Source organism: Podarcis liolepis (assembly GCF_965112155.1).
Source record: "Podarcis liolepis genome assembly, chromosome: 17".
NCBI classification, from domain to species: Eukaryota; Metazoa; Chordata; class Lepidosauria; order Squamata; family Lacertidae; genus Podarcis; species Podarcis liolepis.
Genome location: NC_139571.1, coordinates 32,333,706 through 32,357,489, shown reverse-complemented (window position 1 = coordinate 32,357,489; position 23,784 = coordinate 32,333,706). Strand labels below are relative to the sequence as shown.

The window sequence follows — 23,784 nt, the reverse complement described above, 5'->3', positions numbered from 1 at the left end:
ATAGTATACTTTATTCAAAAGTGTAGCCAGTTACGTCTTGTGTGTCTACTGAGTATGTTTCACGTAACCATAAGTTTGTTGTTGTTGTTTTGCTAACCCATGGGTAGGCAAAGTAAGGTCTGGGGGCCGGATCTGGCCCAATCGCCTTCTAAATCCGGTCCACAGATTGGAGGGGAATCAGCGTGTTTTTACATGAGTAACATGTGCATCTCTGGGTTATTTGTGGGGCATAGGAATTCGTTCATTCTCCCCCCAATATAGTCTGGCCCCCCACAAGGTCTGAGGGACAGTGGACCAGCCCCCTGCTGAAAAAGTTTGCTGACTCCTGCCTAGCTATCCAGTCAGTATTTCTTGGTATGAAGATCAGCAATGGTGGACAAGCTTACCTGAAAGGCCACTTGCTTATTGCTACTGATGTTTCCTTTCAATATGAAGATGAGGGGGAATATTGAGTAAGCTTCAAGCTGGGGGGGGGGGGAAGAGAAATTTGGTTCACATTTAAATGTGAAATTACCAATTTCACACTTCCAAAAACCTAATCACAATTATCCCTCAAACTCTGCACCTCTCTGAATTTTGCGGTGCAGTTCTCCAGCAAAAAAATATTAACACAAAGGTGTAGATTAGGGGAAAGTCTGCATAAAGATGCATGCATTTGTGAAAACAACATATAACAGCACCTCTGGAACATCTCACTGCTCGGAGAAATGTGATCATATGAGTAGTTAATTGCACAGCCTGTTTCAGTGGAAATCTTCCTTAGCAAAACAAGAATACAAATTGTTGACTTTGACTTTTCTTTCTTTCTTTCTTTCTTTCTTTCTTTCTTTCTTTCTTTCTTTCTTTCTTTCTTTCTTTCTTTCTTTCTTTCTTCCTTCCTTCCTTCCTTCCTTCCTTCCTTCCTTCCTTCCTTCCTTCCTTCCTTCTCTTTTCTATTTGGTGCTGCCCTATTTTCACCCTCTGGGAATATATTTTCAAGTTACATTCATAAAACTGTAATGGGTTTCATCAAAACCTTCCAAACACCTTGAACAAATATTTCCATATTTCTCTGTGCTCTACAGCTCATAATATGCCTCCTAACTGTAAATTTTAGTGTGTTGTGCTGTTCAGTGCACATGGGCCAATGTCTATCCAAGCACCAAGTCTCAGTTGTTAACAGAGCTCTGTGAATTCACAGTAGTGTGTATTTGTCTAGGACTTACAGTGTTGGATATACAGATCCAAAATACAGGCGGCCCGGCCATTACTTGTGTTTGCCCTGTCCCGTCCCCCCATCCCTGGATATCTTTAAGAGATCTTGGTATCTTTGGGGGATTCAAGAAAGAATGAGGTCAGAATCTCACTGAGTGATGAGATTTGCAGACTCACAGAGGAAGAAGAATTTGTCTAACTGCCTTAGAGTGCCTTCAAAGCACAGCACAAAATAAGCCATTCACTCATGTTTAACAACAACAACTTTATACACCATTTCATGCCAAAATAGGCTTCTAAACGGTTTGCAAATTATTAAAACCAGTTATAAAAACATTAAAATATAAACACCCATGATTAAAATATATGTTAGAACAACACATCAATACAAACAGGAGATTTGGATCTAAAGATCATGGGAATGCCTGTGTAAACAGTGCAATGCCAATACAGATTGGACCTCTCATATTTCATCAGGGAGTGCATTCCAAAGCACTGATGCCACCAGTGAAGAAGCCCCCTTTTGTGTCAACACAAGTAATGTGTGCTTTGAAGACACACAGAATCAGGCAAGAGAAAGAGGCGATTGCTGCATTGCAGCGCAGGGTCCTGGTGCTAAATAAGAGGTCGACTCTCTGCTCCTCATGATCAGGTTGCCAGTCCACCAAGCACAAGACATGACCCTTCCCCTTCTTTACAAAGACTTTTCCATGTGCAGGGAATTCAGGGAAGGAGGGGGTGTTCGTGACATCCACATCATTCTGAGACTGGGCTCATGGTCACAAGGACAGGATTCGTTGCTCATGGCAACAGCATTTTGCAACGCTCCCAAGATAGCTGTGGAGGCACAGATTTCTTCTGGAGTTCTGAGTACTAAACTAATTATTCTCCACACATCTTTCCAGGCAAAGGCTCCTGCCAAGCAGCTCTAGAATATGGCCTCATTTTGCCTCTGGGGCCTTACATATTCAAAAACTTAAATGTGTATGCGGTTCATTTATTTTATTTTTTGCAAAAAGTCTTCACGCTGTCTCAAAGGTCCGGTTCAAAACTTTCTAAGAATGGTAAGAATCCATATTTGCCAACACATCGCTCAGCTGTAATAATAAACGACACTGCCTCTGTGATGGCTGCCAACACAGTTTGGATTATGAGGCCTCTGTATATGGCAAAGGTCCAGTCCACCACCTGGTCCACCTCAGTACCAGCCAGTGGGGTGTATTTGTGGGAGTACAGCTCCTGTGGCCCTTGCACACCGAATCCCTACAAATGTCAACATGACTGCTCCATCTGTGGGACCTCTCATAATTTGAATGTGTCAATTCTTAAAGTACAGCTACAGGGATTCCCAGGGCAAAAATCCAGGATCTGAGGGAGGACAGTGCATCTCAAAAAAGGCCATGTCCAACTAGGGTGGATGCCATGTGCCAAATTCTGAAGGACTATCCCCTTAGGGAGAATACTGAGCTAAACCTCAGGGAGGTATTCTTTTTAGTTTTCACATCCCTTATGAGGGCCCTCTTTTGCAAGGAATCTGGAGTCTCTAGCCTGGCAGAAGATATATAAGGAATTTAACAAAGGCAAGGTTTTAGGCCTCTTTTCTGTCCCTCCAATGCCCTCTCTTAGGGTGTTGCCTCTAGTTATAGTGCCCTAGAAAGCCCCAAGTGAGTTTAAGCTTATTCACCACTTGTCCCATCACTCAATCATCACATCCCAGATCAGTTGTGCACAGTTTCCTATACCTCCTTTGATCTGTATGGTTCAGAACTGTGTTAGTGGGTCCTTGATGGGCAAATGCGACATTAAATCTGCCTTTTGCCTGTCAGCCCTGGGATTTTTATTTGTTGGGCCTTGATGGATGGCTCTTGTTTTGTTGACATAGCTTTTACAATTGGCTGCTTGGTACATGTTTGGTACATTTTTTGGAGTGGGTGGTCCAGAGGTGATCAGGTCTGGCACAGGTGGTGCACTGTTCAAATGATTTTCTCTGGCACTTCTGATTCTGGGGAGTGCCAGTTTGTTGATGGAGCAGTTTTCTCAGTTGACCCTTGATGGCCAGGCTCATCTTCAGCTATGGTGGTTGAAGACAGACCAGTGTTGCAAGGATATAACCATCTCACTAGCCCAATGGGTGAGCTATGGAGGAAAGGGGACTAAATAGAGATTTGCCCCCTTTTGTGGGAGTTCAGGTGGGGGAAGGGGAGCAGCTGTGTTTCAGCCTGGTGACCCCCTTTAGGCACCTTTCAGGGTGATGGGTTGCCCTTGAGGTTTCCTGTCTGGGCTTTGAGGTGGGATATGGGCTGCTTCTGACACTAAACTGCTTCATCAGCCTGAAGCTATGGAGCCTTGCTGGTGGAGCAGTATAGGCCTTCCTACACACATTCAGGGTATAGTCTGGAAGTAGAATGTAGGCTGGACAGCCATGCTTCCAGCGCCTGCACTCTAGAGGCTGCAGTTGGGTTCAGGTTTGCTCCTGCACCAATAGCAGACCCTCCACGGGCTCCTATTTTCCAGCTGTCCTGGTTTCTGATATGATCTTTAGGACACCCCTATTTTCATGGGAGAAATGTCGGGAGATATGGAGTTATGTTATGCGACCCCCAAGTCAAGGAGATAAGTAACAGTGCAACCTTTAGAAGACATCTGAAGGCAGCCCTGAATAGGGAGGTTTTTAATGTTTAATATTTTATTATGTTTTTATATATGTTGGAAGCTACCTAGAGTGTCTGGGGCAACCCAGTCAGATGAGCAGGTATAAATAATAAAATTGTTGTTGTTGTTGTTGTTGCTGTGGAATGGGACATCCCTATTTTCATCAGAGAAATGTTGGAGGGTATGCAATAGTGTTGCCCTCTGCAGGGTTTCTCTGGGTTTTAATCTTCTATAAAGAGGCTCTAGTTCAACCCAGACTCTCTGTCAGACTCTTCATTTGGTCAGCAGGTCAAAATACAGTAATTTATTTTATCACTGGAAAACCCCTCCAGTAAACAATGTCTATGAAGGCTGGCGCAACTGGCAGTGGGAGAGCAAGTTCTTCCTTCCTTCCTTCCTTCCTTCCTTCCTTCCTTCCTTCCTTCCTTCCTTCCAGCCAAAGAAATAAAACCAGGTCTAGGTAAAGACAGGTAACTGGTTTGAGGTGTCATGAAAGGGCAGCAAATAGTCTGTCAGAAGAAGAAGAGGGTGGTGCTTGTGGAATATGTTGTCACAGTTCTTAAAACGCCTTAGTCCCCCTTGAATAGTTTTGTACCTTGACCTGGGCCTGAGGGTGGCAGTAGCAGGATGGCCTCTGGCAGCAAAAGGTATTGGATTGACCACCAAAAATCTTTCACAAAGTGTGTTGGAATTGCATGGACGTTTCCCAGAGGAATTTGGGCTGGCCGCTTTGGAACAGAGAATGCGTGGACCCTGCTCTGATCCAGCATCACATGTCCCTAGCCTAGATTATGACAATTTGGCAGTTCAAGGTCTGTGCTAGGAAAGCAGCTGGAAGCCCTTGAGCTACACCTGGCTTCTCCAGTTGCAAATCTATATGCTAAGTAAAGAGGGATGCGAAGGGAGTTGCATCTGTAAAATTGGGTGTGTCAGCAGTTCAGTTTATGGGGTTTGCAGTACAATCCCATGGCATGGTGCCTCCATGGGTACCCTGCCTCCCCCTACTACCGCTGGGGGGCACAGAGAGATTTCTGGCTGGCTTCCAGAGAGATTTCACCAGAAGCTACTGCCATGTGACCCTGGTAAATGAGACTTCAGCTGCAGGCAGGGACAGCACTTTCCCATTCTTCATTAGGCAGCAAAACAAGATGGCTGCCCCTGGGGATTAGGGACATGACCTTGGCCACCCAGGGAAGTGTATGAATGGGGGACTTTGGCTTCCCCAAAATTAAATCTGGTTACCTGAAAGTTCTGCGTGTAATGTGCAGTAGGCAAAGTATCTGGGAAGGAAAAGGTGACCCAACTGAGGGTTAAGAATTGGTTGTGTTTGCAAACAGCTTTTGCATAACTGCGCTGTCATTTACTCGACATTTTAAGAAAAGCAAGCTGCAAGAAGCATTAATATGGCTAAATAAAAGTTTATTACATGCTGCCTACATAAATCAATGCAACACAGTGAGCCTTCTAATCAGAATCAGAGACACACACCAACCGTAAGCTCCAGATTAACACGCAACTGCTTATAAATCTTGAGTGCATTTCTGGTTTCTAATGCCAAAGGTTTCATAAATAATAATCATTCTTTAAAATATCAATCAGGCGAGGGCTTAAAGCATATGAAAGCTAAAATGGCATAAACAAAAGGGAAGGGAACCTCCACGATTGCCAGCAGAAACAGAATTCATTTTTTAGCCATTAATCATCTGGCACCTCTGTTGCTTTTCCAGACGTGAAATGTAAGACATGGGGGGGGGGGGCGGGGGAGGTGGGAAATTACGCCATCACTGCCACAAGCTGCATACATTGATTAGCACATTTAATGCTTTGGTGCTCATTGTGTAGAAGATTAATAGTCCTCCTAAGCCAATGCATCAAGCACAGGAAATACCTGAGGAGCAGAAGTGGGCATGCGTTGCTTAAGGGCACTCAAGGCTCTTGGAAATGCCACATATCTTGACCTACTTGTGGGTAGCCAGCTTCATTTCCTGCATTGGCTGTGGGTACGGTGTTGGGGAACATGGTGGGATCCAAAGGCATGGCAGCGTCAGCGTTAAAAGGCATGAAGCTGTCAGGGAGCCCTTCAGCTGCCGGAGGGGCTGCTGTGGCCTGGGGTCCACCTGCTGGTCCTTTGCTCTGGGCCGCAGGGTTTAGCAGGTTGCTGTTGGCATTGGGCAAGGCACCACCCTGGGTGCCATCTAGGGGGATTATGTTGCTCCCCTTGCCTGAAGGGTTAGCTCCTGCGTTGGCTCCTCCTTGAACTTCAGGCTGCTCTGTTATTCCAAGCTGGTCGTCTTCCACAGTGTAATCACCTGGCCCACCGAGGCTCGGTTGCATGTTTCCATATCTAGCATCCATGGCAAACAGGTTTGGGCCTGGTGCGTGATAGGCTGGTGCGCCAAATCCACCACCCTGGGAGAGCAAAAATTTCAGAGTGTCCCATTACCACAACTGCCATAAATTCCCATTGCTAAGCTTTACCCTGCTATGAAAAACAAATGTGGATTTTGCCAAAGTTAGAATCTCAACTAAGATATTTCACAGAATTGTAGAGTTTGAAGGGACCCTGAGTATCATCTGCCCTGTAAGCGGTAATGTGTAGCTTTCCCATATGGGGATCAAACTTGCAGCCTTGGCATTATCAGCAGCATGCTCTAACCATTTGCACTGGTATTTCCATTTGTACCACTGGTGTCAACCTCCCAGTAATATTAGGAGGAAAGGTGGTCTCCAGGGAGCAGTGCTACATGTCCATGAAATGAAAACCACGTCTTAAATCTCTGCCCTTCCCCACCCCAGTAGCATTTAGCAGAGCTCTTCCAATATCCACACTGGCAGCAGTATTTTCACATTACGGTAAGCTATAGTTAATATAGCTGTGAATGTGCAGGGGACTCTCACTTCACTCCTTGCTTTGCACAACCCCTGGCTTAGTGTTATACCCAAACTGGAGATTGTGGTTTTCACTCCCTTCCTTTGCTCCCTTTTGTTTGTTCTTGGGCTTACCAACTGTGGCCTGAGTGAAACAAGAGAACAGTCCCTGGTTCAGATGAAAGGCTAAACCAGGGAGCGTGGTTTGTTGCTGCTGCTTGTGCCAGGGGAGGAGAGAGGCGTCGAGCAAACTGAATCAATGCATGTTTTCCTGCTCCACATCATGTTCTGTTACTAGTGGGGGCTGTGACTTCAGTGCTGAAACATTTGCTCTAGATGTTTTGGGATGAGAAGGGAGTATTTAAAAATAGGGCTGGCATTTCTGATGCCAGGTATGTGTTTAATGTAATATTCTGGGCTTGATTCTCATTCACCTCCTGGTGAATTAGAGTCTAATGTAGGATTTTAGTGTTGGGGATCACTTACTGATTCAGATTGGAGTAAAAGGTAAAGGGACCCCTGACCATTAGGTCCAGTCGTGGCCGACTCTGGGGTTGCGGCGCTCATCTCGCTCTATAGGCTGAAGGAGCTGGCGTTTGTCCAAAGACAGCTTCTGGGTCATGTGGCCAGCATGACTAAGCCGCTTCTGGCAAACCAGAGCAGCGCACGGAAATGCTGTTTACCTTCCCGCCAGAGTGGTACCTATTTATCTACTTGCACTTTGACATGCTTTTGAACTGCTAGGTTGGCAGGAGCAGGGACTGAGCAACGAGAGCTCACCCCGTCACGGGAATTCAAACCGCCGACCTTCTGATCGGCAAGTCCTAGGCTCTGTGGTTTAACCCACAGCGCCACCCGCGTCTCTTCAGATTGGAGTAGTTTCTTTTAATTGAGGGAAAATGTTTTGTGTCAGAAAGGGTGTGGCTGCTTATTCAAAGGCCAAGCTTTTTTTTTTTTTAACCCTCCTTGGCACTGACAGGCTTAAAAAAAAAGAAAAAAGAAAAAGAAACCCTACTATATATTTGTTTCTCCCAAATATTTCTCTTCCAGCATCAGTGGTAAACTGCATACATCACTCAATATTGGTGAACCTGTACTGTGATACTTATCTAGCCATGTAGGAGAATTACGGAGATCTGCTGACATTACAATCCTGTAATCAGCATTATATCAGTTTGAGGGTAATGACCTCTCCAAGTACTGTCAATTTTTTTGTGAGGTAACCGAGAAATGTTCCTTAGCAACTCTGAATGCCATCACTACAATTCATAGAGTCCCTTGAATGGTAGCTATTATAATACTTAGCTTTTAATGTTTATAGCATAAGACACCCATCCCCCAACCAGCTGTCCCCCAGATGTTTTAGGGTAGAAACCTCCCAACATCACTGACCGCTGGCCATGTAGACAAGATCTGATGAGAGCTGGAGCCCATCAAGATCTGGGTGGCACCAGGTAAGGGAAAACTGGCATAAGGTATCTTTGTAGACAGAATTTGCTTTTTCATTCATTCACAGTGTAAATTAATGTAGTAATTAAGGAGGCATATTTCAACTTATCACGACTCACCGGCATTTCTTCTGAGCTTACTATTCCTAGTCTGGCAGGAGCCGCCTAAGGAACATGTAAGCAAACAGCATATGAGGACCAAATCATCCCAGGCCAATACACGTACAGTGGAGGGAAAACACCCTTCATTTTAAAGCATATTATACCCATTTGATTGTACTTCATAAAACATTTCTGTCTACATGGTTTAAAAGTCCACATTGCTGCTTATATTATTTCCTTCCCTTTGAAACATTAGTGTATCATAAACAAGTTAACGAGCTCTGGAGTGTTTTGCTTTCCTTCACTGAAAATTCTTGCTGTCTTTTGAAATTAAAAAAAAATTGCAATGTGTAGCTTCCAGGGGTAAGTTTATGATCATTCCCATAAGTGTGCTCCCTCCTTCCCTCCCTCTCCCTCCCTCTCCCTCCCTCTCTCTCTCTCTCTCTCTCTCACACACACACACACACATTTGAATAGCTAAATTAGAATGCAAATATTCTTTTGCAAGCAGCATACGGAAAAATCATTTCCTTGATTTCATCCGTTTGTCATATTTTAGTGGGATTGACAAAAAGGATGAGACTATGCTGATGAATGGGCTGAGATGTGTAGATGGGTGGCAAGTTAGTTCTCAGATACTCTTGTTGAGCTTTTTGAGACAAAATAATCAAACTGTGATAAGGAAAACATTGGGTGGGTGGGGAGGAAAGGGAGCGCTGGGATTGGCCGTAGCGGAAGGGCCAGCTCTGCCCTCATTCAGGTGGCATCTCTGAGTTCCTTCTCCATTCATTCCTGTGAGGGGAAAGTGCTGCACTTAGATCCACTTTGCCCTTTGGTTCTGGTGCTGGCTGGCCACAGCTTCTACTGGGGTGACAACAATATTGTGTGGTGTAGTGGTTGAGAGCGGTAGTCTTGTAATCTGGGGAACCGGGTTCGCGTCTCCGCTCCTCCACATGCAGCTGCTGGGTGACCTTGGGCCAGTCACACTTCCTTGAAGTCTCTCAGCCCCACTCACCTCACAGAGTGTTTGTTGTGGGGGAGGAAGGGAAAGGAGAATGTTAGCCGCTTTGAGACTCCTTAAAGGGAGTGAAAGGCAGGATATCAAATCCAAACTAAAAATAATAATAATAATAAAATATTGGTGTCACCAGCATTCTCATACTGTGCGCAGAGCACACAGAGATGTACCGCACCCCAGATATTCCTTTAATGTTTTGGTTGTCTCCCTGACATGATAATGATAAGGATTTCATTGCCTGTAAATGAATGCAACATACTTACTCCTTGGTTGGCTATGTAAGACATGTAATGCAAACTGGGTGGCATCTAGACAAAGGAGAAAAGCAATTAGCAGTAGTTTTGCTTTCAGGAACAGTACTCTTTGTTGTTTCATGCAAAACAGTGAAGAGCTTAGAATCAGACCATAGGCCCGTCAGCATCTTGTTCTCAATGGTAGTCTTGCCAAAATGCCCTAAGACAAGGATGGAGAACCTTTGAGTTTCCAGGTGCTGCTGGACTCCAAATCCCATCAGTCTAGCCAACATGGCCAATAGTCAGGGATGATGGGAGTTGTAAACCAACTACATCTGAAGAGCCACAGGTTCCCAGTTCTTGCTCTTATAGTTAGCACCTACACTGTGGACTTAAGTCATCACTTCTTCGCAGCAAGTATAGAATCATAGAAATGTAGGGTTGGAAAGGATCCTGAGGGTCATTTAGTCCAAACCTCTGCAATGCAGGAATCTTAGCTAGATCATACATTACAGATGGCCATGCAACCTCTGCTTTAAAACCTCCAAGGAAGAAGTGTCCAACACCTCTCCTGGGTGAGATTAAGGTACTGCAATAATTTTACGTGATTCACTGTACTGATGGCTTTTCTCAAGACAGATCAATAAATCCTACTAGTAAGAATGATTAAGTGGGATTCCCACCCCTGTATTGCCTAGTCCAGGCACCCCCAAACTCACCCTCCAGATGTTTGGGGACTACAGTTCCCATCATCCCTGACCACTGGTCCTGTTAGCTAGGGATGATGGGAGTTGTAGTCCCCAAACATCTGGAGGGCTGAGTTTGGAAATGCCTTGCCTAGTCCTTTACTGCCCTGCCCAGACTTGTCTGTGAGGTCAATGTGGGGTGTGCATGTGGGGTAGCAAGGCTGAAAGGAAGACACTTGATGACTGCCTTTGCTTTAGATCTCTGTGTTACCATGCACTGCTTTGCCTCATGATGGATAGTGCAGAAAGCACCCATATAAACAGAGTTCTTGCATAGCTTAACTTCTCAGAAAAGTCACTTTGGACATAAGCTCATTCTTAAACCTGTGCAAGATACTTACTTGATGCACTCAAGGTTGGACTTTGGGTCATAAGTCCAGGGCCAAACTCAGGAGAATGAGCGCAGGAGCCCTTCCCCCCACCAACCCACAAATATTGATGGGTGAGAAGTCTGGTTCAGTTTAAAGGTGACTGCATCAAATTTGCAATGTTAGAACTGAAACACATGGATCTTTCAAAATTGACACTTATCCAAATTTTGCAATGCAGTTCTCCAACATTTACAAAAAATAATATATTAGGGGACAGTGTGTGTAAAAGCTAATACAGTGGTGCCTCGCAAGACGAAATTAATCTGTTCCGCGAGTCTCTTTGTCTTGCGGTTTTTTCATCTTGCGAAGCACGGCTATTAGTGGCTTAGCGGCCTAGCGGCTATTAGCGGCTTAGCGGCTTAGCGGCTATTAACGGCTTAGCAGCTTTAAGAAAAAGGAAACAAACTCACAAGAACTCGCAAGACGTTTCGTCTTGCGAAGCAAGCCCATAGGGAAATTCATCTTGCGGAACGACTCAAAAAACGGAAAACTCTTTCGTCTAGCGAGTTTTTCGTCTTGCGAGGCATTCGTCTTGCGGGGCACCACTGTATGTCAATGAAAATACCGGTAACATTAAAATGCCTTATATTATAGGTAATTGCTTTTCAAAACGTGTGCTTGAGACAGAATTGCATGAAAAAATATGTTTATTATGAGAAATTCAAATTAAAATGCTGAGGGTTTTTTTTAAAAAAGAATTGCAGAAATGTGAAGAACTAAATTTAAGAAAAATGAGAAACCAAGAGAATTGAAATTGACAGCTCCTTCCACCCCTAGCCGAAAAACTGACTGACCACATTTCGGAATGATCAAAGTAATATGTATTACTGCCTCACACCTTCCCTGTACAGTGGTACCTTGGGTTACAGACGCTTCAGGTTACAGACTACGCTAACCCAGAAGTAGTACCTTGGGTTAATAACTTTGCTTCAGGATGAGAACAGAAATTTTGCGACGGCAGCACAGCAGCAGCGGGAGACCCCATTAGCTAAAGTGGTACCTCAGGTTAAGAACAGTTTCAGGTTAAGAACGGACCTCCAGAACGAATTAAGTTCTTCACCCAAGGTACTACCACTGTAATACCACAAAGTTCTGAGCCTGAAAGCACCTAACTGCACCACTGGGGTTGCATGTTAAGAGAGTTCAGCTATGGGAATCAGTGTGCTGGCTGCATGACTGTTTTGAGAATCAACATACAGATCTTTGCTGTGGCTGTTTGGCTGCATCTTGTGGGGTTCCAAGAGCTTTGCAAGAGAAAGGAGCATAGAAACATCCAGTGAAATGCAATGCAAGGCAAAAACTAATATATAGAGAGAATAGGTACAATAATACATACCCAAGAAAAGTATCAAAAAAACTATGGGTGCTGCCTATTTGTGCATAGAGTTCAATGCTAATTTTTCAAGGCGATACGAAATAAAATTCTATACTGACTGTCTGACCTAATGTCCCTGAGTATTCTTGTATAGCGGGTAACTGTATCTATCAAGAAAACATTTAGAGACATAAGACTAGGAGACGCAAAGTGAATAAGAAAAGCAAAGACAGGCCTTAATCCTAACTTGCAGTTGAGGCTGGATGCTTTTACAGCAGTGTTTTGGATGGAAATTTGAAATTCTATGGAAGAAAAATCTTCCAAAAATTCAGAAACTGGCCTTTGGTAGGAAAATGAATCTATCATCTGGGGGTGGGTGGAGCTCAGTTTTCAAGCACTGGAGTCCCTGAAACCTCTACTGGTGGTTTTGGGACTTAGATGTCACCTGTTTATAAAACTGACCTGCTGAGGTTGTCTCTCTGATGGCTGCTGTTGGACAACTGGCTGGTTTCCCTCCGGCAGCAGAAATGGCTTCTGCTGGAATGGTGGTTGCATATCATACTGCTGGAGTTGGACTTGCCTTGTAGGAATGAGATTTATGAGCTGGAAGAGAGGTTGCTCTTGCAGTTCAGGCTGCTGAAGCAGAATGGGTGTCTGCTGAGATGGTAGCGGAGGAGGGTGTACAGGCATGCTGATTTCATACTGTAGAGAGGAGCGTGGGAGGACAAATAGCCAGAAGGAAAAGGGTACAGTCATTAAGAAGTTATGTCCATGATACCAAAGGCAGTGCATGCCTTTTTAAAAAGTATCTAATGTATTAGGCTCTTGCCTGCAAAATCTCACGTTCTTTCATTAGTATTCAAGATGCCAAATAATTAGCAAAAGATGCTAATGACTGAGTTGTACTGAAATAAAGATGATCTCTTTAAATGCCTATAAAGCACAATCCTTAATCATTCCTTATGTGTTCCAAGAGGGCTTTCTCCCTATAAACTGTGCCCTGACAGCAAACAGAAAATTGCCATTCTTCCTAGCAAATATCTTGGGGAATAGTTTGGCTGTCATCATTTAAGAGATATGAAAGCGATTGCATCGCATCCAGATGCCTTGTTTATTCAGCATTCATCCTGATCTTTTTGCCCAAAATAGACTATGACTTGAGTATTCATTCCGATATTTTATTTGACAATGAACATTTATCCTCCATCCATCCTGATTTGTTTGCAGGCTGTTTTGCACATCTTCCTATTAATATTTCATTCTCCTCACACTTTTCAATGCATTTCCCCATTGCTTTCCAAACCACAAAAAGCTCAAGGGGTTTTTGGGTGTTTTTTAAAAAAGGATTTGTTGAACTCAGGCTTTAGTCCACTTTAATGGGGCAAACCTAAAGTCCGAATCTCTCCCGCAAAATTCTAAAGGCCTGGAAGCACCTTATTTTTAATCCTCATTATACTGAGTACAGTTCCCAAAATTACTGTAGCACAAGCAGCTTACCTGTTGAGTTTCATGTTGCTGAGGTCCTCCTCTTAACCAATAGTAAGATGAATGTGGTGGAAGAAAGTTGTGTATCCACATTGTATTAAACGGATCTGCATATCTATAACCCTGAGCATACTAAAGAAATGGCAAAAATCAATGCAGATATTCTGCAGCTGCAATTCACATTTTAGCATTCTTAAAAACTCGCGTTAGAATGTGGCATCATAAATAGTTGGGAATGGGTTTTCTTATTGATTTCTGTTATGTTGACATACCCAGTTCTTTTCTGCTCGATAATACAGCCATATATTTCATTACAGAGGGATAGAGGCAGAAGAGGAAGGTGGAACAAAGAAGTATTTACAATTATTCCGCCTTTAGGTACCCAAGGAACCCTCAAGTTAGTTTACAAATTAGTAAAGAAATACAGACAACATAAACCCATATCTATGAATAAAACATAAAGCCTTTCTTACAAGAGCACAACAGGATTTTTCAAAAGTACAGCATTAAACTCTAAGACCTCCAAATGCCTTCTGAAAGAAAAAGCTCTGCACTTTTTATCCATAGTCCTCTAGATAAAGTTAGTTTGTGACCATACGTAGCTGCAATCCTAGGCAAGTTTGCTTGGAAGTAAGTACTTATTCTCTAGTAAGCATACTTAGTCTTGAGTAAACATGCATTAAAATAGGCTGTATATCCAATAAACCAATGGAACAAAGATAGCCCAGGCTAAGACTGCAGTCCTATATGAATTCAGCGGGATTCACTTCTGAGAAGACATGTAAAGGATAACACAGTAGATTCCATTCCTCTCAATGTAGAACAGACAAATCCTTTCTACGTTTCCTAAGCTATATGTCACACTGAACATAAAATAATTGCAGATTGGATTGCAGCCTTGGTCATGGCCAACTTGAGCCAGAATGTACCTTTCCTTTGTCTCTTTTAATTGACTTTTAAACTGCTTGAGGGTTGATCACACATTGCACAGCCTGCAGGCCCAAGCTGTCTCTACATATGCACAAGTGTTTGTGTGAAGCAGTGCAATTCATGCATCTGTACAGCTCAGCTATTGTATACAGAGATACATAGACCGCACACTTGTTGAACAAAGTATACAGTGCAACTATCTGGGTGCACAGGCTGTGCACATGTTGAACACAATGTGATTGTTATAGAAATATAGAAATACTTTATTGTCACTGTACCACTTGTTTACAGTGAGATTAAACAAGCCCCCCTCCATCTCACAATCTCTCAGCCCTTGTTATACTCTGTGTGCTGTTGTATGACCACCAACCCCGGACATAAGCTGCACTGTTGCTGTCTTCCATTCAGCAGGCTCATGACCCACAGGTAGAAACTGTTCGTCAACCTGTTGCTGTGGCTTATCATGCTTCTATATCTCCTGCCCGAGGGCAGGAGATTAAAAAGGTGCTGGCTAGGGTGTGAGTCATCCCTGAGAATGTTCCTCGCTCTTCTGAGGCAACGGTCTCCTGCGATGACATCTAATGGACTCAGGGGACAGCCCATGATATCATGTGCTGTCTTCACCACCCTCTGTAGGGACTTTCTGTCCAGGGCTGTCAAACCAGCATACCACACCGTAATACAGTATGAGAGAACACTTTCTATCGTGGACCGATAGAAGGAAATAATCAGTTGTTGAATATTAAGACAAGATCCAACATCATGCCAGCAGATAGGATGGGAATACTCCTTCATCTCCTTCCCCTATGAAGATTTGGGCCCCCGCAAATCTACTCTAGAGGCATCCCCCAACCCTCCGGATAACTTTTTGGAGATGCAAGCAGACATCTGCTGAGCAAGCAAGTTATTACAATTGGATTTCTATTGCCAAAGGAACAACAGATTTTTTGGGTAGTTTGTCATATAGGAAAATATTCTAGAATTGCATCATGTATTTTCTATTGCAGTTACATTCACTTACAAAGAGAATTTTTCAAAGAGGTTATCTGTAGTTAGCAACAGTTACCTGCGGGAGTACACTTGCCACGTTTGGTCCCGCCAATTGTCTCATCAGCTGAAAAGAAATGAAAAACCCACAACATTAATACCAACCATTTTATCTTTGCAATATTCATCTCCTTCTTATTGCCCCCCCCCCCGCCCATTTCTGATGCTCAGAATTGGTATTTAACTCAAGGTCCTTATCTTTTGATGCCAGATATAGTGCCTGGAACACAAGTAATAACACTTCTAAGCACATGCAGAATGCCTTCTTATTGTGGAAGAACTCCCTGATATTGTAGAATGCCTGTGTCAGATCAACATAAAAGAACCTTGCGGGATCACACCCAGATCACACACATCCAGTCTAGGCCAGCATCCTGTATCCAAATGCAGCCAGCCAGATTCTTTTGGGAAGCCCTCAAACGCAGCATGAAACCATAGCCCTTCTCAACTTTTTGCGCCCAGCAGATGGTATTCAGAAATACATTGCCTCTGAAAGTGGAGGTTGCTATCACAGCTAGTAACCCTAGTATCACAGCTAGTAACCAATCCTGTATTAAAATGGTCTGTTCCTCTTTGAAAGCCATCCAAACTAATGGCCATTGTGGCAGCAATTCCCACAAGTTGCTTATGCATTGTGCACAGAAGCACTTGTCTTTTATCTGTTCAGAATCTCCTACTGGACAGTTTCATGGGGTGGCCCGAAGCATTAGCGTCCAGGAGAGGAAAGGGGTGGTGAAAATCTGTCAAATTTTCTTCTTTGCAGGTTGTACGAGTCTTTGTTTAAGGTCCAGAGCCACCCTTGTTATAGAACAGGGTTTCCCAAACTTGGACCTCCAGCTGTTTTTGGACTACAGTTCCCATCATCCCTGACCTCTGCTCCTGCAAGCTAGGGATGATGGGAGTTGTAGTTCAAAAACAGCTGGAGGTCCAAGTTTGGGAAACCCTGTTACAGAGCTTAACACAGTTTCCCACTGCTTGGCCGAGATCGAGATTTCAAATTCTTTATTCCGCTCCTCCCTTAATATATGTTCATTGAACTGGTTTGCTGCTAATAAATATTTCTACAACAGGTTTTTTTTTTCTTGTTACATAAGAATTAATCAGCTGTTTTAATATCTCTGGGGCCTCTGAGGTTGTAAAAGCTGTTGGTCCATAAGTGGTAGTCAGCAAATGCTTTTTCTGAAGATATTGTCATTGAGCATTTAAAGGTAATTCATATTTAGCTCTTAACACAGAGTACATTCATACCTTGGTTCCTGAACGCCTTGTGAGTCAAACATTTTGGCTCCCGAATGCCGCAAACCCGGAAGTGAGCGCTCCGGTTTCCAAACGTTCTTTGGAACCCGAACGTCTGACGTGACTTGCAGAGCTCCCTGCAGCCAACTGGAAGCCAATTGGTTTCGGAAGTCAAACGAACTTCCGGAACAGATTCTGTTCGACTTCCAAGGCACCACTGTATACATAAAATTCATCCTTCTCATCTATCAAATGGTTCCAGAGAATATATGACAGGCAGAGATAACTAATTCTACTTTGGTCCCCATCCTTTTCCCTGCTGACATCTGCAAAGATGGTGGAGGGGGGCGGAGTGAGAAGCTGGCAGCCAGTGCCACCCCCTGGACTGGATGTCTGTAAGAAGGCAGGCAAGCAGGGGCTGGCAGAGGGCACATCAAGGTTGTTGGGGGCACTGCCACATTTGCCCTAGTGCACCAACCTCCACTAGCAGATTGTGCATATCAGCAGCCCAGCAGGTGTGTGCTGCATGTCAGTTCTTAGGTGATGTTGAGATTAACTCTTGTAACCATCATGTGTTGCAGGTGATAGAGAGAGTAAATAATGACAGGTACAGTCCTGGGTGGTGAATTAGTTATAAAAGCCCATATGCAACAGAATTTAGTTGTTCCTAAGCATCACGGATGCGGGGGCGCTGTGGGTTAAACCATGGAGCCTAGGACTTGCCGATCAGAAGGTCAGCAGTTCGAATCCCCGCAACGGGGTGAGCTCCCATTGCTCGGTCCCTGCTCCTGCCAACCTAGCAGTTCGAAAGCACATCAAAGTGCTACTGCTCCGGCGGGAAGGTAAACGGCGTTTCCATGTGCTGCTCTGTTTCGCCAGAAGCGGCTTAGTCATGCTGGCCATTTGACCCGGAAGCTGTACGCTGGCTCCCTCGGCCAATAAAGTGAGATGAGCGCCACAACCCCAGAGTTGGACACGACTGGACCTAATGGTCAGGGGTCCCCTTTACCCCTTTACTTAAGCATCACAGAAAATATACTGGAGAGAGCTAAAACATTGATGGCACCGCTAAAACTGCCTTTGGTTCTGGATCATTCTGTGGGTGTGCCAGGGGCATGAGGGCGTTTTGGCCCCATGATCCATGGCTGCCCTGACGTGCCCCCGAATGCCTTGATTTGCCCACCCCCACTGCTAGTGGAACATCTGCACTTGCAGGGCTCTCTGTGCCAAGGCCTGTCTGTAGATCTCCCTCTCTGCTGGAGGATGGCATTTACAGCTTCCTAAGACAATTCAGCTAGCCTTTCACCAGCTGTAGCACTGCAGCCCTGGCTAATTATTCATTACTGCATTAATGATTTAAAACAGCAAACACCATCATTCAGAAAAGCTTATTTTAAGATGCTAATTGGACCGGCTCTCCTTGAAGGTTATCATAATGACTTCTGGATATTTTAGAGATACAGTGGTACCTCTGGTTACGTACTTAATTCGTTCCGGAGGTCCGTTCTTAACCTGAAACTGTTCTTAACCTGAAGCACCACCTGAACACCTGAAGCTGTCTCGCCAACGCTGCGTGATTTCTGTTCTCATCCTGAAGCAAAGTTCTTAACCCGAGGTAATATTTCTGGGTTAGCGGAGTCTGCAACTTGAAGCATATGTAACCTTAAGCATATGTAACCCGAGGTTCCACTGTACTTGCAACTACTGGTGGGGGGTAAAATATACCTCAAGGCTTATACCACCCCTTCCAGGTATCCCGGCATGTTGAAGAAGCATCTGCGGACAAACAAAATATCTCTTGAATCTCTCCCCCCCCCCCTTTGCAACACTTACATTTAGGAAGGTGCTAATCATCTGTATTCAGAAAGGGAAGAAGCAAGTTTGCCATTGCTGGCTTGCTCTTTTGCATGGAATTTATATTGTACTGAGGCTTAGGTGTCTAAAAATGGCCACAGATTCAGCTTTGTGCAACCACACATTGTTGACACAAAAACGAATGGACCCGATCCAAGCTGGGTTAGGCATGACATAGTCCTGATTAAAGCAATGGGACTCCTCATCACCTAGGCTGCACCTGCACTGCACATTTAAAGCATCATCACACCACTTTAAACAATAATGGCTCCCCCTCAAAGAATTCTGCAAATTGTAGCTTGTTAAAGATGCTGAGAGTTTTTAGGAGATACCTATTTCCCATATGAACTTACAGTTCCCAGAGTGGTTTAACAGTCAACCCATTTCCCCAGAGAACTATGGAAATTGTAGCTCTGTCAGGGGAATAGGGGTCTCCGAAGAACTCTTAGCACCCGTAACAAACTACATTTCCCGTGAGTTTTTGGAGGAAGCCATGTCTGTTTAATGTTGTAAGACTTGCAAACAATAGTTTTCAGCCCTGGTTTGCATTGCCCATGGCTTCTGCTGCTGCTCATCTGAAGCAAAAATTAAAGTTAATGTTGGGAGAAGAAAGGAAGGGGGGAAATTTCTCTGGATAGGCAAAGAGGTTGTGTGAGGAGCAGGCCATCAAGGCCATAATCTGCTCCCAGTCGCAGCAGGGATGTAGCAACACTGGGCCTTTGTCATATAAAATTCAAACCATTTGTAAAATGTCTTGGAAGCCATCTTGATATTTATGGAGAAAAAACCAGAGGATCATCTACTCTGGAAAGCACTGTGCATGTCAAGTCTCCAAAATAACAATCTATACTACTAGTAACAAAACAAAGCATGAAACAGGTTCTCCTTAATTTGATGGACAACAGTTTGAGGTAAAATTGTATTAGTTACCGGCATTGCAGAGCAGATTCCTAATAGGACTGAGATAAGGATCCATTTTTTCATATCTTTGATGTTATGTCTTGAGTAAAAAAAGGACCTGGGAAGAATTTCAGAGGATGATGAGGTCCTGGAAACGAAATATAGTAAACAGTGAAATAGTGGCATAGTCAGTGCAAAGACCCCTTTGACAAATATGGTTTGCCTTCCATGCTTGAGGTACTTAATACCCATGGTTGGTGAAGTTCTTTTATCAACTGAAACAAAAACCCCACATCCCTAGGAGGATGGAAAAAAAACAATTATTATACAACATTACAATACAATGTTAATACAATGCTAATAAATCAAATAATTTATTTTAATCAATAATTAAATGGATTTAATTGCTGCTTTTTCACTATGCCCCAAATCATGACATCACACTCAACCTGATGGTAGAGGAGGCCCTTCCCATGATGCTCTGCATGTCTAAGGATGCTTCGTCACTTAACACTATTGCCAAGCAGTCAGAAGGAGGAATGCGAGGCATTTTTGAATCTTCCCTGTTGAACGGAGTCCTGCTCTTCCAACAGGAGTAGCTTATGGAGAAAAGGAGAGGTACAGGAACTAAATGAACAATGCCTTGTGCCAGTTGTGTGACAGGCAAGCCTTTTCTGGTACTGTAATGCAGCTATGGGGGAATCATTACCTGTTAATATTCTGCCTGTGGCGCTGTGGGTTAAACCACAGAGCCTAGGACTTGCCGATCAGAAGGTCGGCTGTTCGAATCCCCGTGACGGGGTGAGCTCCCATTGCTCAGTCCCTGCTTATGCCAACCTAGCAGTTTGAAAGCACGTCAAAGTGCAAGTAGATAAATAGGTACTGCTCCGGTGGGAAGGTAAATGGCGTTTCCGTGCGCTGCTCTGTTTCATCAGAAAGCGGCTTAGTCATACTGGCCACATGACCCGGAAGCTGTATGCCGGCTCCCTCAGCCAATAAAGTGAGATGAGCACCGCAATCCCAGAGTTGGTCACGAATGGACCTAATGGTCAGGGGTCCCTTTACCTTTACCTATTCTGCCTGTCAAAAGAGCTTATTACTTGTGTGCATTTACTGATTTGATTTCAGACCCTACACTTCAGCATAGAAGCAGGTGAGGATAAACTTTTTATGAACTGAAGAGCTTGGATGAACTGGGAGTGAATTTGTTTGCTTTGTAAAAGTGCAAACTTGAACTCAGACAAGTTCATTTTTGGATAAGAGGAACTTGAACTAAACTTGTTCCTTTTAAAAATGGACTTTGCAAGTACCTCCAGTTGCGGACGGGATCCATTCCAGAGCTCCGGTCAGATCCTGAGGTTTCCGCAACCGAAGGGTGTTGCTTCTGTACATGCACGTGGCACATAGAGCGCTTCTGCGCATGAGCGCGGGGCGAAACCTGGAAAAATACTTCCAGGTTTGCCATGTACGTATCCCGAAGGATACATAACTACATACACAAATAGAAGTACCATTGTACTCATGAGTAAACCCCTCTCTGGTTCCTGGTGGCTCTGCTGCTTATATGTTTTGAGCATTCACTAATCTCCAATAAGAATAATGCTGAAACTGTCTGAAACTTTAGTCTACAAGATAATGAGGGTTTTCATAACAATCACAATCAGGCCTACCTAATATACACCCTGTGCCAAACATTTTTCTTCCCTAAAGAATAGCTTGTGTCACATGTTTATAGCCTAACACTGCAAAAAGTAATTTTAGGCTGAGAGTGCACAGAGATATAAAAAGCAATGCTAATGAATTGATCCCAAGCAAGCTCTCCAGCACAGCGGGGCCATATTCCACAAGTGGCAGGGCTTCTAGATTAAATACACTTGTCCTGTAATTCACTTATAGAGGAACGGAAGACAAATGTGGAAATTCTTGCTTGGGGAATTGGGGGTGGCCCAATATATTTTGCTGCCTGAAGCAAAGCAGCAAATGTTATGTGCCCTTCCCAGTCAACAAACACTTACACACACACACACCACAAAATGTATTTTGTACACAGAGCCAGTCAAGTTACTTTAGCACCTGAGGTAGAAAAGTGCCTCTCCCTGGGAATAAAAATACAGCAATAACAAGCCCCAAATCAGCTGCCTGTGGCGGCCATTACATTCTGCCTCGTGGCAGCTGAGGGAAGGTGAAAGGGTTTCTTAATGATAAATTTTAGGGAAGAAGTTATGACAACCCATTGCAGCAAAAATCAAAACCAAAGTAAGTTATTTGGCACCTTAAAGACTAAGGTTGTTTCCTGAAGACTGTTTACATCGCCTTCAACATTTATCTGATAAAAATAGGGACATCCTATTCAAGAACAACAACAATTTTATTATTTATTCCCCACCCATCTGACTGGGTTGCCCCAGCCACTCTAGGTGGCTTCCAACATATATAAAAACAAAACAAAACATTAAACATTTTTTTTTAAAAAAACTTCCCTATACTGGGCTGCCTTCAGATGGCTTCTAAAGGTTGTATAGTTACTTATCTCCTTGGCTTGGGAGTCACGTAACTCCATGCCCCCCAACCCTTCTCTGATGAAAATAGGGACATCCTAATGACATTCCAGGATCAAATCAGAAACCAGGAGGGCTTTTGTAAATCTGGGACTGTCCCTGGAAAATAGGGACACTCGGTGGGTCTGTGTTTAGTGAGTCCTAATTAACTTGCACAAAGTTTGCAGGGCGTTGATATGATAACCAGCTAGTTTTTGAACATTCACTCTGATTTGTTTCTGAGGAGGCTATAGGACCTACTTCACACAATTATTATCCTACTTTCCCCCAGTGCTTCCCCTGACCACTTCCTTCATCACAAAAGACCCATTGTTATTTTTTTTGAAAGGGGAGGGGGTTTGTTCTGCAAGAGCACCAAATCCACTTTAATTGCCCAAACTAAAGTTGTCAGTGTGCAATTAAATCCTACCCACAAAATAGTGACTCTCTGGAAATGGCCTAGCACACTTGCCTTGAGCTCTCGTAATGTAAGCTTTGTCACTTTTTTCCACAGGGTTCTTCACTCACCCACACCCACCCACACCCCACTAGCCTGAAGCAGAACCAAAAATTCAGGGGAAAGTGTGTGCTGTCGTGACTGCTTTCTTTTCTCAGACAGAAGTATTGTCTGTGATGGAATACAGTCCCCTTCCTCCAAGCATATCTATTACAGAAGATGGAAAGAAATGTTTACCTTCACGCTGTCTTGAAAATCCCCCAACCCTTCTTGTCTTGAGGCAACTCGAGAAATCTTCAGAAGATAAAGCTTTCACAGGAATGATTTGTAAACTTCTCTCTCTAGAATATAAGCCTTATTGAAATGGCCAGCTAACCAATCAATACCGAGCAAAAGGGCAGGGGAATTACAGACTTCCAGCAAGTTCCCACCTACCCTTACCACAGCACATAAAACTCAAAGCCATGATATCTCATTACTTATAATTGCATCCTCAAGTCTATATTTATAGAAACCATTGTCTAACACATAGAAAATGAACACAAAAACAGAATGTGTGCAACAAAGCAAAATGGAGATGAAATCTTGTTTATGACACCAGGTGCCTCAGCGGTCACCCTCTCCATGCCGCAACAGAAGTGTTCTACCTGAAACGGCTCCATTTTAGTAGCTATCCCACAGGTGTAGCTTTCCACCTTGCTGCATCTCTAGAAACACTGCCCTGTGGAATACCTACCTGCCACTCAGCTGTTCAAGTTGCAAAACCTGTATCAAAACATGGACACACTGCAGGTACAAAATGAACTAAAACCAGGAGAAAATGTTGATTTAAGGACATAACCTCATCTTCTGGTAAGAAAGAAAAATATATATGAAAGCAGCTGAGATTTATTTAATGGTTCATTTCATGTTTTCTTCCAGAGTCAACATTATATGTTAATCTGACAATCCAAAAGCAACACGGTGGTCTAATAATATGATGACAACACTTTTATATCACTACTGAATTGTATCTTCATTTACAATCCGCATACAATATATACATGGTGACACCACCTAATATGAGTTAAGAAAATGTCCCAAAGTAAGGGATTTTTTTTGGCAAGTATAACATCACAAAGATTCACTCAAGCTTGAGGCAACATGCCTTCCAAGGTAAGTGTAAAATCAGACAAAGCACAACTCATGCAGTGTTTTGCAGGGAATAAGTTGAAGGATGTTGGTGCTCCAAAAACAGCAGCAGCAGGACAGTCCTTCCAGGATAACCAACTGTTTCAAATGCTCTTCCTCAGCTGATAATAATAGCTAACATTGTCAGCCAATTACACTGATTAGTGTAAGCTGAACCATTTGTATACTGTGTACCCTTTGGGATGTTTTACTTAGTAATG

General features: G+C 43.6%; 2 protein-coding genes across 2 annotated transcripts in view; one reads left to right on the top strand and one right to left on the bottom strand.

Annotated features, from left to right (window-relative positions):
• Nucleotides 1–23,784, top strand: part of LOC310696250 (uncharacterized protein) — a 960,839-nt gene that overhangs the window by 58,874 nt on the left and 878,181 nt on the right. The window lies entirely within an intron of this gene.
• AMBN (ameloblastin) lies at nt 5,249–22,744 on the bottom strand. Its single transcript, XM_083481565.1, has 8 exons — nt 22,631–22,744; nt 19,430–19,547; nt 15,429–15,476; nt 13,445–13,564; nt 12,410–12,649; nt 9,546–9,590; nt 8,283–8,327; nt 5,249–6,255 (listed from the first exon to the last, which is right to left on the bottom strand). Exons 2-8 carry the CDS (start codon nt 19,481–19,483, stop codon nt 5,773–5,775), a joined length of 1,035 nt encoding a protein of 344 aa, XP_083337691.1. The 5' UTR covers nt 19,484–19,547; nt 22,631–22,744; the 3' UTR covers nt 5,249–5,772.